Here is a 17,339-nt window from a genome sequence, read left to right on the forward strand (position 1 = left end):
GTAGCACTTTGAGGTCATTAACATGCCCTTGTGGAGTTATTTGAGGACACTGAATTCGATGCATCCCTCTTGTTCATCAGGGATACCTCTGGAGAGCCAATCACACTGTGTGTGTCAGCGTGACAGGGTCGCCTCTGTGTGGAACCATGTGCCTGTACTTTGTGAGCAGATTGCTTATCTACAATGGAAATGATCTCCAACGATATATTGTAGCCTGTATTGTAACTTAGCCTTATCTCAGGGAAATAGTGTGTGATCACTCTGTGTGGAAAAGAACACACTCAATCTTGTAAAAACACAGTACTTAATATTGTCAAAAAATCAAATAAAATTTTATTTGTCACATCTGCCGAATACAACAGGTGTAGCCTTCCCGTGAAATTCTTACTTACAAGCCCTTAACCAACAATGCAGTTGAAGAAATAGAGTTAAGAAAATATTTACTAAATAACTAAAGTAAAAAATAAAATAAAAAAGTAACACAATAAAATAACAATACCGAGGCTATATACATGGGTACCGGTACCGAGTCATTGTGCGGGGGTACAGGTTAGTCGAGGTAATTTCTACAGCGAGTTGCAGCAGTGTAAAAACAAAGGGAGGTCAATGTAAATAGTCCAGGTGGCCATTTTATTAATTGTTCAGCAGTCTTATGGCTTGGGGGTAGAAGCTGTTAAGGAACCTTTTGGACTTAGACTTGGCGCTCCGGTAACGCTTGCCGTGTGGTAGCAGAGAGAACAGTCTATGACTTGGGTGACTGGAGTCTTTTACCATTTTTTGGGCCTTCCTCTGACACCACCTAGTATATAGGTCCTGGATGGCAGGAAGCTTGACCCCGGTGATGTACTGGGCTGTACGCACTACCCTCTGTAGCGTCTTACGGCCGGATTAGATTGTTCTACTGATAATGGTCATGCGAGGATTAATCCTGAGGTTGGGAGTTTGTCCTAATGCAGATCTGTCTGTCTTCTTCTGAAAACAAAAACATTGTTAACAATAGATCTCTCCCCTCTGAATAAACAGCTCATGGAAAATGTGTATATCAATGATTGAAACCACTTTATGTGAATTCACTACATAATAGGCCTATGTAGATAGATTTGTAGATAGATTTGAGTTTTATTTGTATTTTTACAGGGACAGTGTACATTAATCAACGTTTCAGTAAAAGTGCCGGTATTAGCCAGCCGGCTCATTTTCAACCACAGTCCCTGGGCAGGTTATTAAAAACAATTACAATAACAATACAATCATTGAGCAGTGAGCACACGCAGAGCAACATAGGACAAGCAAGACGCAGCATGCAGACAGAGTAACATAGCACAAAAAGCAACAAGACAATATCCATAAAAGCAACAAAGTGTTTCCACACCTCACAAGCTACAGATAATGTGGAAAGCGGCAACACACAACTAGGGATTATGTTCACAAATCTGATTGGCCTTTTGCCATGTCTTCATGTTTTTTTGTGAAAGTGTGATAGGTGGTGCAGTTATGTGTGTCTGATGCCAGTGTATTCCAAACACGGGACGCTCTCAACATTATATTAATATAGTGTTGATCCATAAGTTAAATTTATTTATAAAGCAAGTAAAATGATTAAATAACACTCATCAGCAAGCACACCACAATGCAAATAATAATGGGCTAAATCTAATCATAGAGCGAGGCTTGTTCTATTCAAACAGCAGATTACTTTATTGGACTTTTGGCACTAAATTACCACAGTGCCACTGATATTTTCAATTCTGGTTATTTTTGTTGTATGTTTATTGTTCTCATAAATTATAAATGATGTTACTACATTGATACATTGATTCAAAATCAAATGATTTGTATTGTTGATTCAGTAAAGCCCATATAAGTGTCTAAGAAATATTCATATTCTATAACCAATAAAAAAAATGACAATGTACAAATAATCAGACACATAGGGAGGGTGATCAGTACCAGTTCCAAAATGCAAAACTTAAATGCTCAATTGAAATGCACAACATTATAAATGCATTTATATTTTCATATAACTGCACATGATTCATGCCACAATGAAATTACAAAGTTAAAAGTAAAATCGAAAAACGGTTAATGGTAAACAGAAAATGGCAGATGATTAACAGAAAATCGTAAATGCAATGAGCAAAGTGAAATGGAAAGTGGCTGTTTTCATTTTCCAACCTCTCTCTTTTCACTTTCACTTTCAAAGTGTATGCAAATTATTTCCTGTAGGCGTGAACCAGAAGAGAAACACGGCACCACCATGTAGTTGTATATCCTAGACATGTCACGCTGGCTGTGGATTGATTTTAGACTAGTGTAACTGTAACCGATTGAAACGCTATTTAGTGCAACACCGCTAACTAGCTAACCCATTTCACATCCGTTACATAACCACCGGGGTTTGAATCTGATGTTTTGTAAACCAGAAGAACATATCAGCCTGCTAAGCCAAAGTTACTCAACACAAGGCAAAGTTATTCATCACATGTGGGTTGTGGGTAGTCACCGAACCACTTCTTCCTGGTTAGTAGTTCGCATGATGAGTAACCTTGAATAGTTACCTGAATAGTTGCATTGGCTATAGGCTTTGGTTTAGTGGACTAATGTGCTCTTCTGATGTGCAGAAGACTGTTGTTCAAACCCTGTTTGTTATATTTGTCCTGTGGCTCAGATTTGTCTCTGTGAGGAGGAGGAGGTCAAAGGATGGTGAATTGTAACTGAGGTGATTCAGTTACCACACATGAAGGCCTAACCTTGCCTGAGATCTGAAGTTGCATTCGCTCCCCGAATCAATGTTAGGCTTCAGCTTCAAGTCTATGCTTTTCTGGTTCACAGGAGACCTGGGTTGGCTTGGTTCGCAGCCTGTGAGTTGGTTACGCTAGTTTAAAATCCATGTACAGAAGCCCGGCATGGCTGGGATGTATGACGGTGTGGTATGGCTCTCTTGGTTCACAGCCTGTGAGTTGGTTACACTAGTTTAAAATCCATTTACAGAAGCCCGGCATGGCTGGGATGTATGACGGTGTGGTATGGCTCTCGGTTCGCAGCCTGTGAGTTGGTTACACTAGTTTAAAATCCATTTACAGAAGCCCGGCATGGCTGGGATGTATGATGGTGTGGTATGGCTCTCTTGGTTCACAGCCTGTGAGTTGGTTACACTAGTTTAAAATCCATTTACAGAAGCCCGGCATGGCTGGGATGTATGACGGTGTGGTATTGCTCTCTTGGTTCACGCCTCCAAGAAGCAATTTGCATATACTTTGAAAATTAAAATGGAAAATGAAAGACAAAATGCTTAATTGGGTAGTTGGAAAAGGAAAACAGCAACTTTCAAATTCCCTAGTTAAATTTATTTAAAAAGCAAGTAAAATGATTAAATAACACTCATCAGCAAGCACACCACAATGCAAATAATAATGGGCTAAATCTAATCATAGAGCGAGGCTTGTTCTATTCAAACAGCAGTGTACAGTATCTGTACAATGTACAGTATCTTCCACCAGTTTTAGCCCCTGTTTCTCATCAAATAAAATGTATTGGTACATTAGAATGGCTAATAATGATCAATATTTTCCCACAAATGGAAGAACCACTGAGGTTTTCATTAGACAGATGACATGATCAAGGAAACTCTAAAGTTCTAGACATTTCCCTCCTTATTGGCTGGCTGAGAAATCTTTATTTAGATTTGTATGTAAACAAAAAAAATAGATATTATTTTATATTTCCATAGAAAAACGTTATATTGCATGTCTTATACTCAATCAATTTCGCAACAATAGCCTCTATCAAAACATACAACTAGTAAGACAATTATTATCTCATCCAAAATGGCTTTAATTGTACTTTTTAGATGATAATTTATACATTAATCCCAGGTTTAGCTTACTTTGATTTTTTTGCTGCTACTTCTCAGTTCCCACAATGTTAGCACAAAACAATTGTACTTTGCTTCCTGATGTAAACGAGGCAATTGCCAATATGTATGTAATCTAAATCCCTATTTTTGTTTTTATTCCCACTCTCTTCCTAGATTTATACATTTTCATCCAAAACTCCCTCATTGGTTTGCTGTTGTATTCAGTGTTTTATCACAGATAGACAAACCTTCCTGTGGGCCGTGCTCCGCCATTGTTGGTATTTGTATTCCAACTGTAGTTTTTCCAAGTGTCAGTGAGGCGGCTGAAAGCCATCCCCTGTGATTAGAGGATAATTGTATCTGCAGTTAAGCATTTGAATAGTGGTTGTAAATCTATGAGAGGGAATTTAGTGTGATATAGTCACTCCTTATGGCTTCCCAGGGGGAACCTGATGTCACTTAAGATTGCTCCCTCTGCCCCTGAACACTGGCACAGGGAATGGGAAAGCAGCAGAGCCTGGCAGGACTGACACAATATTTTTTATCCTGCACAGAGGCACAGAAAGGCAAGCGATCTGCTCCCTGTCATAGCCATTGGCCTACACAGAGGCTAATATTTGACCTCTCATTGCTATCACAATACCGATACATAACATACTGTACATTCTATTTACATAAATAAAACATGGACCTCTACCTCTACTGCTTTTGCTCAGAAGCATACTTTACAAGATTGATTCTATATGCTCTGCGTATCGATGAGTAAAATCCTAATCAGATCAGTGGTTGGAGTTGGGGGCAGGGAAGACATTTGGACTTAACCTCAGAGCCTCTGTGTCTCTCCTCCTCCCCCTGACAGTGGCTTTGTGGAGGGATGCACACACAGGGAAGAAGGAGGCTCTCCTACTGTAATGAGGAGAAATGTCTCCATTTAGCCTGGGCTGTGTGCAGATGGAGTGCTGGGCAGGGTGAGGGTGCACTGAGTGGATCCTTTTTCCTAATTAAGGACAGTGTCGGAGGGGGTCACACTGTCGCTCTGTCTTCCAAAGCAGCATTCCTCCCTCTCTCTGTCCCCCAGGCCTGGGGGGGGCCAGCCTCTGCCTTCTGGTTCACCTCATCACCAGGGTTCACACTGAGGTCAGGTCTTGGCCCTGTTTTTTCTCTACTCCGACTCAATGCAGTATCTTTCTCAGCAAAAGACATAGGAAAGAAGCTAGTGCTAGGGATCCAAGGACTACTGAGGAGAAACAGTATGGTTCCTATCCTAATTCTCTCCCGGTAAGAGGTGTGTCATCAATTCACCTGCTCTACTAACCCACCTGACAACAGCTTGAACAGTTCCAGGACACAACCATTTTGGCTCACCTAAAACTGATTAGGAGAAAGTCCGCTCCTGGATAGGATGGTTAGCAGCTGTATATGGCAAGGCCCTCCAGGTAACGATGAGTAATTAAACCCAGGTTATGTTGACACCTAACCAGGGTAGTTTCACATTGAGCTGACACACTGAGTCTGGGCAGTACCCTGCACACCAGGCCGGCCACCTTGAGATTTTTATGTTACTCAATGTAAATCACTGACAGCCTCTTTACACCATTTATTGTTTTTATAACACATTTGTTGCGTTATGGCAATATAGATATAATATATTGTGTTCGTCCTCCCAACTACCATTTGCCTTCATTATGATTCACTCTCTAGCCAGCCTCGGATTGACTTGCAGCATAACTAAAGTGGATTTTAATGGGAGAATACATTAACTCCTTCTGGTCATTATCACATAAATCAAGAGATTTTTGCTGGATCAACTGCTGAGCTCATAACACCATGCTGAGACTAAGGGTGAGTAACCAAATGAGAGAGAGTGGCCATGACACTGCTATGGCAGCTCACATGCATCATATATCACTTTGGTTTAAGGGTTAACATGGGGTTTTTGTAGGTGTATATCTGTTTAATTAATAACAATATAAATATAAACAATATGAATGACACTAATTTAAACAGGAAAGAATGAAAATTAAGGAGATGCATAGCGCTGAATAATTAATAATGCAATTTACGATTGATAGAAGAACCGCCTCCATCTTGGATTTGGAAGAAGCCTTCAATAGATGGTGCTCTTCAGTTTAGGGAAAATATCATCTCATTGCTTCTTTATGTGTCTGTGTTTTAAGAAACATCCCAATTGAAACAAATTGGATTCTGTATTTGTGGTTTGTGTGAATCACACATGTTTTTAATAAATAGTTTCACATTTTGGCTCAAACCAAGAGTAGAAACATTGCTATACCTGTTGATAAGTATTTTCACAAGACGAGGTATTGCTTGCTCTCAACCAATCAGAATTTGTTATACAGAGGGGTGGGATAAAAATATGTCAGGGGAGTAGGATTTCTGACTGTACATTATGTGAACTTTAAGGTTACACTGTTGTTGGTGAATTTTGTCCTCAAGCTGTCAGAGCAATTCCTTGACCCTTGCGATATATTTTAAATCCAGTATGAACCACATCCCTGGTTTAAACAATGAGTCAAGGAGCTGGTCAAGGAGCTCCCTTTGAGGGTGAGAAGCCATCGTTCTGTTGTTTACTGATTCAAGCAAAATCTAACCATCCCTTTGTTGACTCAACTATTAACTGGGAAAGGCCTTTGAAAAGGGAAGGAAGTAGATGGATGAGGGGATTAAAAGGTGCCATGACAAGGAAGCAGGCCTGGAACAGAGAACTGGATGGATGAGGTGACTGGGCTTTTGTTATGATAAGGTTCTCTTTAACAAAATAGTCTGTAGCGGCGTAGCGCCAGCTGCCGTATTTTTAGTGACACGAGTCAAGTCATCCACATAGCAGAGTGATATGTGAGTGTGGTAGTGTCATGAGGTGTCTTGGACCATACTCTGAGTTGACCGCCAGTGACCACCTTATCTGTCAGTAGAACCTGCGAGGTACAGCGGCCAGTGCAGCGTTTATATGTCACACATGCATAGGATGGGCTTATAACGTGAATCTCTGTTATGTTCCTTATACGGCATGAAGTTCAGATATGACTTTGATTCCATTGCATTCTGGACCAGGTTAATTTGCATACAGTAAAACAACAGGGGCAGATAGCCACTGACATTTTTGCTAGGGGAGCTCTACCAGTGCAGCAAAGAAGCTATCAGCTCTGTCTCTTCCTCTCTCGTGTTTTGGATTTTGTAATAAATGAGAGAGACGCCCCTTTCCGCTGAACGTTGGGGGGTTTCATCTACTTTGTTTGGACAAGAAGACTCAGTTGTGGCGCAGTGTGTTTGGTTTTGTTCGTTGAAAGTCAAGGTCTGGTTCAAAGGGGATGGATTCCAGGCCTCTTTCTCTGTCATCCGTGGTCCGAATTGAATTAAAGGTCACACAGACTAGTATAAATGGGATTTAAATAACTCCTGCACCCCAAACCAAAGGGGGCCACCTGTTCCCCCATCCTCCCTCCTTGGTAACTAGGCTCAAGCCTGATGACAGGTTAATTGAAAAGTGGTTGGGATTGAGCTTTGTTTTGTCATGTATGTTCAGGAGGACAGGCACTTTGGTTGAATTCCATTCAACTGTGGAATCCTAGATGGAGTCGTAAAGAGAGACAAATAATGGCCATTTCAAGTCAAAATGAAGATGTAGTGGATGTTTAAATCAAATCCAATTGTATTTGTCACATGCTTCATAAACAACATGTGTAGACTTAACAGTGAAATGCTTATGGGTCCGTTTCCAACATTGCAGAGTTAAAGATTTAAAAAAATATATATATAAATAGTGACACGAGGAATGAATACATATTGAATAATGAATAACAATTATGAGTAAAAAATAACATGGCTGTATACAGGGAGTACCAGTACCGAGTCGATTTACAGGGATACAAGATCCTTTTTAGGTAGTTCTGTACATATAAGGAAGGGGTCAAGTGATTACTTGTGTAGTATTACTTTAGTGCCGTGTTGCAAACAGGATTCACATTTGTGAAAATGTAGATTATGTGCAGGCTTCCTTCTTTCCACTGTCATTTAGGTTAGTATTGTTAATCCTGTTAATCCATCCTCAGTTTTATCCTATCACAGCCTTTTAAAATCTGTAACTGTTTTAAAGTCACCGTTGGCCTCACGGTGAAATCCCTCCGGGGTTTCATTCCTCTCCGGCAACTGAGTTAGGAAGGACGTCTGTATCTTTGTGGTGACTGGGTGTGTTGATACACCATCCAAAGTGTAATTAATAACTTCACCATGCTCAAAGGGATATTCAATGTCTGCTTTTTACATTTTTTTACCCATCTACCAATAGGTGCCCTTCTTTACGAGGCATTGGAAAACCTCCCTGGTCTTTGTGGTGTTAAAAATTCCCTGCTCAACTGAAGGACCTTACAGATAATTGTATCATGTTAAACATTATTGTTGCAACTCTGTCCATGCAACTTATGTGACTTGTTAAGCACATTTCTACTTCTGAACTTATTGAGGTTTGCCATAAAAAAAGGGTTTGAATTCTTATTGACTCAATCAGTTTCAGCTTTACATTTTGAATTCATTTGTAAAAATGCCAAGAAACATAAGTCCACTTTGACATGGGTTATTGTGTGTAGGCCAGTGACATCAGTTTTAAATGTATGTATGTGTATGTGTGAGTGTGTGTGAGTGTGTGTAGAGTCAGTGCAAGACAGTTAGTGCAAATGTAACAGTATAACTTTAGTCCGTCCCCTCGCCCATACCCGGGCTCGAACCAGCGACCCTCTGCACACATCAACAACTGACACCCACGAAGCATCCTTACCCATCGCTCCACAAAAGCCATGGCCCTTGCAGGGCAAGGGGAACCACTACTTCAAGGTCTCAAAGTGAGTGACGTCACCGATTGAAACGCTAATAGCGCGCACCACCGCTAACTAGCTAGCCATTTCACATCGGTTACACAAAGAAGGGTCAATGCAGGGATTCTGGTTAGCCATTTGATTAGCTATTTAAGCAGTCTTGTTTAGCAGTCTTATGGCTTGGGGGTAGAAGCTGTTCAAGGTCCTGTTGGTTCCAGACTTGGTGCACTGGTACCGGCTTGCCGTGCGGTAGCAGAGAGAACCGTCTATGGCTTGGTTGGTTGGAGTCTTTGGCCTCAGTGATATACTCACCACCCTCTGTAGCGCCTCGGGTGGCTTGCAGTGGTCGTACCAAGTGGTGATGCAGCCAGTCAAGATGTTCTCGATGGTGCAGCTTTAGAACCTTTTGAAGATCTGAGGGCCCATGCCAAATCTTTTCAGCCTCCTGAGGGGGAAGAGGCACTGCCGTGCCCTCTTCACAAATGTGTGGGTGTGTGTGGACCATGTTAATTCCGAGGAACTTGAAGCTCTTGACCCGCTCCACTACAGCCCCATCGATGTGGATGGGGGCGTGCTCGCCCTTCTGTTTTCTGTAGTCCACTATCAGCTCCTTTGTCTTGCTGACATTGAGGGAGAGGTTGTTGTGCTGGCACCTCACTGCCATGTCTCTGACCTCCTCCCTGTAGGCTGCCTCATCGTTGTTGGTGATCTGTCCTACCACTGTCATGTCGTCAACAAACTTGATGATGGCTTTGGAATAGTGCGTAGCAACGCAGTCATGCGTGAAAAGGGTGTACAGGAGGGGACTAAGCACACACTCCTGAGAGGCCCCGGTGTTGATGGTCAGCGTGGCGGATGTGTTGTTGCCTACCCTCACCGCCTGGGGGCGGCCCATCAAGAAGTCCAGGATCCAGTTGCAGAGGGAGGTGTCAGGTCTCAGGGTCCTGAACTTGCCCTGATTTTACACTGCTACATGTGTAACATGGTGCGGCTCTCTGTAACACATCTGTTAGATGTCAGTTAATAGCACACACCTAAAGGCCTCTGAGGTGCAGAGTCACTGTATAACTGAAGCTCCAGACCAGGAGGGAGTCATACAGAGACCCTTTCTGTTCATTCCCCACTGCATTGTTGGTTAAAGGGCTTGTACGTAAGCATTTCACTGTTGTATTCTGTGCATGTGACAAATACAATTTCATTTGATTTGATTTTGCAGTGGGAGCAAAGGTACTGTATCTGCTGCATCGTTAATCTGCAGCACCAAAATTGTTCTGTCATCTCAGTACATTTACAGAAGTGCTGTAAATGTATTGATCCCAGTTTCCCCTAAGCTAGCAGTGGTGTATTTGATCCAGGGACAGCTGGCAGTGTGGCCTGTTGCTGCTTCCTGGGTATGAGAGTCCATGACAAATACAATAATATACCAACATTTTTCTGTCAACTTATATGTATCCTACTTTGTGATCTTCCACAGACTTTGAGGAGATCCAATTGGTGGCAGCCCAGGATCTCAGTAACATCTTGAAACAAGGCTACCTGGAAAAGAAACGACGGGGTACTAAGATTATGGAGTCGATTATTATGGAAATATGGAATGTTGAGTGCTCATTTAAAGACGTGTGGGAAGAATGACATCATTTGTTATTTTCATTACGTTTTCCATTTAGATCACAGCTTCTTCAGCTTAGAATGGCAAAAGCGATGGTGTGTCCTCAATAACACAATATTCTACTACTTTGGGAGCGACAAGGGTTGGTTTGATCCCTTACATAACACTAAGACATACAATGTACCCATGTAGTCATTTATGCCTGGAACTCATACCTGTGAACACTCTGGTGAGGAGATTGAGTTGACACTTCTTCCTTCAGACAAGCAGCAGAAGGGCTCCTTCTATATCAATGGCTACAGCGCAGAGCTGGTGGCCAACCTACGTAAAGACTCCAAGAAGAATGCCTGCTTTGAGCTGAGTGCCCCTGACCGACGCTCCTTCCAGGTGGGTGTACAGTACAATAACAATACAACTGACTCCTAACAATGGGATTGAATGACAATAATGTTTCATAGCATACCAGTCTGACCTAATGATCATACTTTATGATGGTGTCTATCCTCCCCAGTTCACTGCTAGCAGTCCGCGAGAGGCCAGGGAATGGGTGGATCAGATAAACTTTGTCCTGAAAGGTATATCTACATAGTTCTAAAACGATTTCAAAGACACAGTAGTAGAAAATGATATGGTGATGGTTGTGTATGTTTTCTTGTCCTCTGTTAGATTGGTATTGCCTGAAAGGGCAGAAAACAAACCATTTTATATCCATTCCCAAATATATCCATCCCCAAAACGACCAATCAGACGCCTTCCAAACCTCCTCATCCGCTACGTCACAAGGCATTCATGTCACGTGTCGTTCCCCCCCCTAATAATTTCCCCCTTACGGGAAATTGATTGATAGTTGTTCTGGTTATCTTCTAGCGACATTGATTTCTGCCTGGCCTATGGTGTATCACAGAGGACCTGATACCCTGTGTTGCAGTGCCCAGTCGTCAGCAATCACAGCGCTGCTCCATCTGAGAGAGGCGAGCTGCACCGGCTGCTCTTAAATGGGCTGATTTGCGGGATGTAACAGACACCCCATCATTTGTCTTGTCCTCTTTTACTACTAAACAAGATCCAGATAGACATGGAGTTCGAGGCGAAGATTTTGCTCTCTGTTACTTGCTCTGGATTTATGAAGGGTGGATTTTTCCTTTTTCCCGCCAACTGTTCATCAAAGGAGTACATTAATGTCCAATAGAATGACTAGATGTTTCACAGATATCGTTTAAAATATAATCAAATGGGGAAGTCAGTGGATGCCATCTTCTACTCTGGGCCCTTTGGGGAGGGAGGGAGGGAGGGAGGGAGGGAGGGAGGGAGGGAGGGAGGGAGGGAGGGAGGGAGAGAGAGAGAGTGAGAGAGAGAGAGAGAGAGAGAGAGAGAGAGAGAGAGAGAGAGAGAGAGAGAGAGAGAGAGAGAGAGAGAGAGAGAGAGAGAGAGAGAGAGAGAGAGAGAGAGAGAGAGAGAGAGAGAGAGAGAGAGAGAGAGACTGCTCATTATTTTATGCCATGTCTGTGTCCCATGCAGATTTGAGTTCCAGCTTCATCCCCTTTGATGACGATGAGGAAGAAGAAGAGGAAGAGGAGGAGGAGACCTATGATGACATTGAGGGGGTGACCGGGGCGGCCAGCCCTCCCCCTCGTCCCACCCCCGCCCCCGTCCTGCCCCAGCAGGCCAAAGCCTCTCTCAGTAGCCAGGAGGAATGGAGGCCCAAGCAGGGGGGGCAAGAGGAAGCAGAGGAGGATGATATCTACGAGGTGCTCCCAGGTATGAGAACACACACATTCTCATTACCCCTCAGAGATGCATCACTATCACTGTAACTCAAAGACTAATTACACATTATAAATAATTTATTCTTAATAAGAGTGTCAGAGGTCTGGCTGCTGTTTACAGAGTAAATACAGGACTGTCCCACAGGCAGGTGGGTGGCTAAAGGGATCCTGAGAACGACCAAAGGGGGCGACTTCTCAGTGTCATTATCCATCACTCTATTTAAGATACATCAAGATTCTGTTTCCCCTTTGCCGAAATCATTGGTTGGAGAGATATGTGTCTTGTCAACTGCCTTTTCACCATAAAAAGCCATCTGGGATGGGTACAGACCCTGACCACAGATGGTGTATCGAATGTCTTTTTCTTTCACTTTCTCACCCTACCACTTATCAATCTCTCTTTCCTTCTTTGATCGCTCTCAGATGTTCTTAAAAGGCTCTGGATGTAGTACATTGATTACAAACCTTGTTCTTTTCACATATTTATTTTAAAGAAAGATATTTTCCTATTATTATAATTATTGTAACAAGTTACATTTTTAATGGGTAACCATGGCTGTTAAGTTGGTGCAGTAGGTGTATTGGTCAGTGGTCTGGGTGTATTTGTGTTTGTGTGTGTGTGTGTGTGTGTGTGTGTGCACATATGCATCTTTGTGTGTGTGTCTTTTCCCTGCTGTTACTGGAAGCAGAGGGCAGGTTGGTCTGGAGGGTGTATAGGGTTGCTGGCTGGTGGCTTTACTGTCAGACTGACAGCGTGACGATGGATGTGGGAGACAGAGAGCAGGGATATCACTGTCACCTCTCAGACCACGAGGTGCCACGCCCGTAATCCATGTCACATCTAGCTCTATAAGGCCAAGGAGGTTGAAAAATGTCCCCTTTAGATATTTGGTTTATGTGATTCAAAGTTAACAGTAGCATATGGTAAAAGTTTAAAACTCTGTTGTTCATTGTAATGTGGTAAAGTGCACATCCCTGCTTGTCTGGTCAATTGATTAGCACTGTTAACACGTAAGGTAGAGTAAGTGCCCTATTAGCTGCGTGTCGGCAAGGCCGGCGGGCTCAATAGGCAGGATTAGGCGGCCTCCTATGGTGCCAGCATTTTCTGAGCTAAACTGACCAAGACGCACCTCCAACAACAACACATAAAACATCACATAATTCTGCCCAAAAACAATGACAATTTATTCCAACCAGTGGCATATGGGCTTTGTAGGTGAGCGCTGATGACATTGTGTGATAAGCAGTGCCCGTGTTGTCAAAGGCAGGGGCGCAAAATATTTGTATTGTCCATTCCCAGCGCACCTCTCCAGGGTGTTATTGGAGACACGCATCTAACATAAATCATTTAGCAGATATAGGATATGGTAGAAAGAATATGTGGCCTTTTCTGAAGCCTACAGGCTGGAGATAAAATGTATGACAATGTAATGAGACGGACACTTTTTACATCATGCAGGTTTCTCCAGATCAAATTGCCAAATCTAAATGGCGCTCAAGCAAATAATAAATGCACTGTCATGTTAACAAACAACATATCCTAAAAACAGGACAGATCAAAGTAAAATGGACAATATGGAATGGACAATCACTACTGTTGTCCAGGAGTTTCACCCTGTTGTCATGATCAGTGATTTCAAGTTTGTATCCTTCTATTTTTGACATGTTGATCATAGCGAAAAAGAAAATACTTCTGCATTTCCCGCTGTGTAAACAAATTGCAAATAGGCTCACGATAACTCCTGATGAAGTTGGGTAGTTGATATTCAGTGCTTAAATAGCCAAGTTGATTAGTCACAGGAATCAGGACTAATAAAGGAAATGCAATGGCCTGTTTTACAAATGGTGGGCCTACCACATGGATGGGCGTTCATAAAATTACATTGCGGGTCGACATGGTTGGCTACACCAGATTAAGCACAAGACAATGTCTTTTGGTCGTCTTTTTTTGGTCCGATTCGGACCGGACGTCTTTTTTTGTGTTATATAAATGGTAGGTTTACGACATAGATGGGCATTCATAAAATTCAATTTCAGGCAGCACTGTAGGCTACACCTCCGTAAGCACGGACTGTCGCCGACATCTTTTCAACGTCTTTTTTTGGTGCAGTCTTTTGGCCTTGATTTCCACATCCAAGAACATTGGTTTGTGGTCCGGTCCGGACCAAATCTGAACCAACTAACCAGGTTCAGATTTTGTCCAGTCTGGACCAGTCTTGATTTGGCCTGAACATAAACGCCTATAAATGACTTATTTTCAACTTTCATTCAGAACCCAAAATTTGCTTGATTTTATCATCCGGAAAATACATATTTTTTACGGCAGGGAAATACTTGTTTTCAACATCCGGAAAATAAGTATTTTCCACTTTCATTCAGAACCAAAAAAGGAACCTGATTTCAACGTCTGTAAACACGTATTTTTCAACGCCCGGAAAAGATGCCTTTTCAAAGTCCTGGAAAATATTTATTTTAAGCATATGGAAAATACCTTTTCACCTTTCATTCAGAACTTAACTTCTACGTCTGGAAAATACGTCTTTTTTCCATCTTTTCAACGTAGCTTTGCTTACTGTGACTATTCTGGTTTTGCGTGAGGGCGGCATTTTTTGGTCTCGCCTGGAGTGGCAGAATGGCAAGGACATGCCCTGGTGTAAGTATGTAGTCGTGTCCAGGGCCAAGGGAGGTGGTGGGAAGACAGGTGGTACCCACGTCTCCACAATACAGAAAGTGCATTATCTTTTTCAGAAAGGTCTTGGAATTTCTCACCTCTTTTGTTTTCATCCCATTTTCCAGACGATGACTTTCCAGAACCAATTGAGGAGATCAGTGAGAAGAGCACAAAACCAGGTCTGAATACCAAAGAGCACACATTGACCAGCAAAATAGGAAAGTAAAAAAATGAATGTATAAATGTTGGATACCCTTTCAACAATCTGTATCAACTTTTCATCTTCCACAAAGTCCCCTTTGTCAGCTGTTTATGTTAATACAAGATAGATGAGGGTATGAAATAAATGAGATATCAGCAAGCTGCTGTTCTAGAGAGGAGGCGTGTAGGTGTCACTTTTATAGAGTTAAAGATAGGGGTATTTCTGACATATTTTAGGCAACAGCATTGTGTGTTTTTCCTTAGTCTGGTCCATGGACTATGCCAACTACTACCAGGGCTTGTGGGACTGTGAGGCAGACGAGCCTGATGAGTTGGCCTTCCAGAGAGGTGACCTCATCTATATCGTCAGTAAGGTCAGCATCAAAAACGCCAGTTCCTTCATACACTTCATCAACACGCTACATATAGTATGTTCTATTCTAATTCGATTCTGATATTTTCCAAATAACGCCTCAAACCTTCTTTGTAACACTTATTTAAGTCTAACTCCAACCCATCCATTGTCCAATCCAAGGCCAGTGGGAAGGGGAGGGGGGGGGGGGGGGGGGGGGTGCCTATCAGATGTTCGGTAATGGGATTGTGGTGCATTACTGAGTCTGTATCTGTATCATGGGCGTTAATTGAGAGAGCAGCCATGCGAAACCCCGCTGTGTTCAACACAAATTGCAGGTGGAGCATCCTGCATCTCAGCTTTTTTCCATCAATCTATTTCCCTGTGTTTTATGGCAATTGTGTAGTAACATGCAGTCTATCTACTTGTTACAGCCACTCTAGTGGAAATCAATGTGTTGTAATTTGGGCACCGCCGCCCACTTAGCTTTTCAAGACCTTGTTTGCAGATTGAAGCTATTTTGGAAGGCTTGGATTTGTGTGTCATCATATATCCTGTTTTTACAGTATGTACAACTGGTATTTTATAGGAAGAGTTAAGAATCATTTTTAGTTGAACACGGTGGTCTCCTCTGCAGTATCAGATAAAGGAGCATGTATCTATGTGTACTAGTTTATAAGGGAATGTCAAAACAACCCAGTCCATTTTTCATAGAAGCATAATGCCACCTGCTCTGAATCTGTTGGAAGTGGATCAAGAAGACATTACCAGCCTTCAAGTGTTTTAAGATTTCTACAGTATTACCTTTCAGTGTAGGTGTTGGCTTACCTACCTTTCACTGTAACATACCAACTGTTAGTGGCTGTAGCTGTACCATCTGGTACACGGCTATAATGATACAGATGACTCGTTTTGTCAAGCCGATAGACTACAACAGAGCCTTTTAACGGTCCCGTAATGGATTGAAAGTGAGGGCCTCATTGTAATTAATTTAGAGGTGATTCCTTCCTGTCTGTTTCTGAGTGGAAGCCTTTGGTTTAGTGTGACACTAGTCCACCCGTGTCCCACTCACACTCATAACCTTGTACCACATTTTCCTCATGAATTACACGATTAGGACCCTACGTGGCTATGTTTGTTTTAACGAGCCTTATGGGAGGGCAATCCCTGTTCCCTCTCTGGTGCGTCAGTAGAGCAGTCGATTTAGTTTAACAGGGGTTTCCTGGGAATCCTGACCTCTACGAATGAAATACAGGCCCTTGGCTGCAACTTAAGCCTAGCTCTAACTGGGGAACACAGACATAAAATGGCCATAATAAAACTAAGGCCCATAAATTCTCATGAACAGAGGCTTGAGGTGTTGGGGGAGGCTGGGTGTATGGGCTCTATGTCAACACTGCCCATAATTACAAAGGAGTAAGGACACGCTCTAAGTGCTAAATCTATGGTGCTAACAAACTGTTATTTTTAAGGCTGAGGCTACAGATACTGTGTTTTCCCCCATGTCCCGCTCTACTGAGTTTTCCCCCTCGTCCCTCCCGCCCCTCCGGAAACCTCTTTCTTAAAGCCTAAGATCCGGATCACATTCTGCGCATGTGTTATTTTATGCACACATTCGTTTTTCTAACTTAGCTGCTGCTCACCCTCCCCCGCCCTTCACGTTTCGCTCTGTACTCACCCTCTTCTGAACCATGAAGATGTAGTCTATGTCTCTGTCTCATATTTCTGAACAGCTGAATCAAAAACCCTGCGGTGATTAGAACAAACATTCCAAAACATATATATTATGAAGGCTCCAGCTGAATGCTCCAGGCAGCTGAGAGTGTATTCAGACCAGTAAAAAAGGGTGTTTTTCATCACCCTGTGCCAAAGTTATACCATACAGTGCATTTGGAAAGTATAAAGACCCCTTGAATATTTCCACATGTTGGTACGTTACAGCTTTATTTTAAAATGGATTCAATTGTTTAAAAAAATTAACTGAAATATAACATTTACATAAGTATTCAGACCCTTTAAAACAGTACTTTATTGAAGCACCTTTGGCAGCAATTA

General features: G+C 42.3%; 1 protein-coding gene across 1 annotated transcript in view; it reads left to right on the forward strand.

The window, feature by feature from the left end:
* LOC139377449 (src kinase-associated phosphoprotein 1-like) overlaps positions 1-17,339 on the forward strand; it is a 47,710-nt gene that overhangs the window by 15,267 nt on the left and 15,104 nt on the right. Inside the window, exons 5-11 of the mRNA XM_071120480.1 lie at positions 10,160-10,240; positions 10,353-10,436; positions 10,557-10,681; positions 10,806-10,869; positions 11,813-12,052; positions 14,857-14,910; positions 15,197-15,306. Of these exons, the coding sequence (XP_070976581.1) occupies positions 10,160-10,240; positions 10,353-10,436; positions 10,557-10,681; positions 10,806-10,869; positions 11,813-12,052; positions 14,857-14,910; positions 15,197-15,306 (758 nt within the window). The remainder of the gene's footprint in view (positions 1-10,159; positions 10,241-10,352; positions 10,437-10,556; positions 10,682-10,805; positions 10,870-11,812; positions 12,053-14,856; positions 14,911-15,196; positions 15,307-17,339) is intronic.

This window comes from Oncorhynchus clarkii, chromosome 20, assembly GCF_045791955.1.
Source record: "Oncorhynchus clarkii lewisi isolate Uvic-CL-2024 chromosome 20, UVic_Ocla_1.0, whole genome shotgun sequence".
Classification (NCBI taxonomy): domain Eukaryota; kingdom Metazoa; phylum Chordata; class Actinopteri; order Salmoniformes; family Salmonidae; genus Oncorhynchus; species Oncorhynchus clarkii.